The sequence below is a fragment of the Fibroporia radiculosa genome (genome assembly GCF_000313525.1).
Source record: "Fibroporia radiculosa TFFH 294 genomic supercontigs, scaffold17084, whole genome shotgun sequence".
Taxonomy (NCBI): domain Eukaryota; kingdom Fungi; phylum Basidiomycota; class Agaricomycetes; order Polyporales; family Fibroporiaceae; genus Fibroporia; species Fibroporia radiculosa.
Window position 1 is genome coordinate 20,564 of NW_012133495.1, and position 1,708 is coordinate 22,271.

General features: G+C 49.0%; 1 protein-coding gene across 1 annotated transcript; it reads left to right on the forward strand.

The window, feature by feature from the left end:
* Positions 1–298: 298 nt before the first annotated feature.
* On the forward strand, positions 299–1,333 carry FIBRA_07842 (uncharacterized protein; the record flags this gene model as incomplete). The annotated part of the gene is made up of 4 exons (XM_012329506.1): positions 299–451; positions 513–640; positions 708–858; positions 1,247–1,333. The coding sequence occupies 4 exons, from the start codon at positions 299–301 to the stop codon at positions 1,331–1,333; spliced, it is 519 nt and encodes a 172-aa protein (XP_012184896.1).
* Positions 1,334–1,708: the final 375 nt, after the last annotated feature.

Below are 1,708 nucleotides of genomic sequence, written 5' to 3' on the forward strand. Positions count from 1 at the left end.
CGGCTGGCGCAGCTGTCACTTCAGGTAGCCAAAGTGCTGACGCAGCTCAAGGAACAAAATCCTTCGTGGATGTTGTCCGAGAAGTGACTGAAACAAGTTATGCGGGCCCATGGGCTCGAAACTGTTCGAATGGACGTTGTTCTAGGACTCTCAGATGGGCCCTCTCCCCCTATCCCCGACTGGTCTGTGTCCCTAGAGGCTTCCTTCGAGACTTTGCGGCCATTACAGCCTTTTATACTCGGAGATCATCTCGAACCATTCGACTGGAAAAAGATGAGCACCGACAGGATATACTTTAATGTCATTCGTCAAACCGCATCCGGGGCTCTCAAATGCTCTTCTGCACCAGTTGGACTACAATCAGAATTCCGATCGTATCTACAGGATTTATGGGAGAGGTAATGTTGATTGGGGATTCACACCCAATGCCGACATGGGCATAACGTTCGACGTGAGTCCTCTTCACAATCGAGTTTGACTACTTGATCTAACGGTGGCTGCGCCCTCCGAAGGCAATGATTCCCCGTGTCTTGCGTGAGCACGACGCGAAGGCACTCTTCTTTATGTACATGCGCCTTCTGGCGGCTGCACGGAAGGTCGGCGTCTCTGCATCGGACCTCCGTGCACAGCTGCATGCAGAGTAAGCCAGCCAACTTGTAGTACTGGAAATATATCAACTCACCTCATATACACCGACTTCGAACAAGGTGGGGCATTGATCCTCTGTGCGCTGCCCCTCCACCACCATCATCACAGGAAGAACTCGAAGCTTGGCGTACTAGAGAGGAACTGACACGTTCGCTATACCGTGTCCGAAAGATCGAGCAAATGAAAAAGCTTTGGCAATTGGAGCCGAAGGTACGTGAGTTCATCGAGATGGATTCTATCGGAACACCAGTGTATCGAGAAGAAAAGCATGGGATGGATGCTGTGTTTAGTATTCCCGTAAAGAAGCAGGGAGATGAGTGGAGGATGACTTGACAGACTCGGACTTGGTCAGCAGTCATGATATAGCGGTACGTTGTAAAGACCGATATAATGACCGCAACTGCAATTTCCTTGTCCCATCATGTTGTCATGAAGATCATTCCAAGCCGGAGCGATAGTAATCTCGCCTACGTAATAGTAGACAGATTTGTGTCATTTCACACCATTGTCCACCATTAGCTGCCATTAAACAAGTTTCCAGATCGGCGGCATTCCACGACAATGCCACTTGACATTCTAATGGACGCTTCAAATGTAGCGAGCCCGTCGCTTGAAGAACGCCCAACAACACACTTATTCATCAGCTTACCTCAACTTGACCTTGACTTCAAGCCTGAAGGCCTAAATCACGAAACGTGTACCCGGTCGGCCCATGTTTCTTTGTAACCACACGCGTCCAGGAAATATTTGCAATGGAACGCGTCAATCCTGCAGAAGAGCTTGTCGTGATATCACTATGAAAGAGACGTCAGACTTGACCATCCTGGGGATTAGCAAAATCATGGCGCAATTTAAAGAGCAAAATCCTACATAGGACCTTCCAGATAAACGTTTGAAACAAATTACGAGGACTGACGGATTCGAAACGATCCGCCAGCTCATACACCGTCTTCAAGTCGTCATTCCCAAAAAAAACTGTGTAAAGCACGGTTTAGAAGCAGCGCTCGAGAAAAGTTAGCCCATCTAGCCATTCGTCCTTGGCGAGCACTTGGGGGGGGGG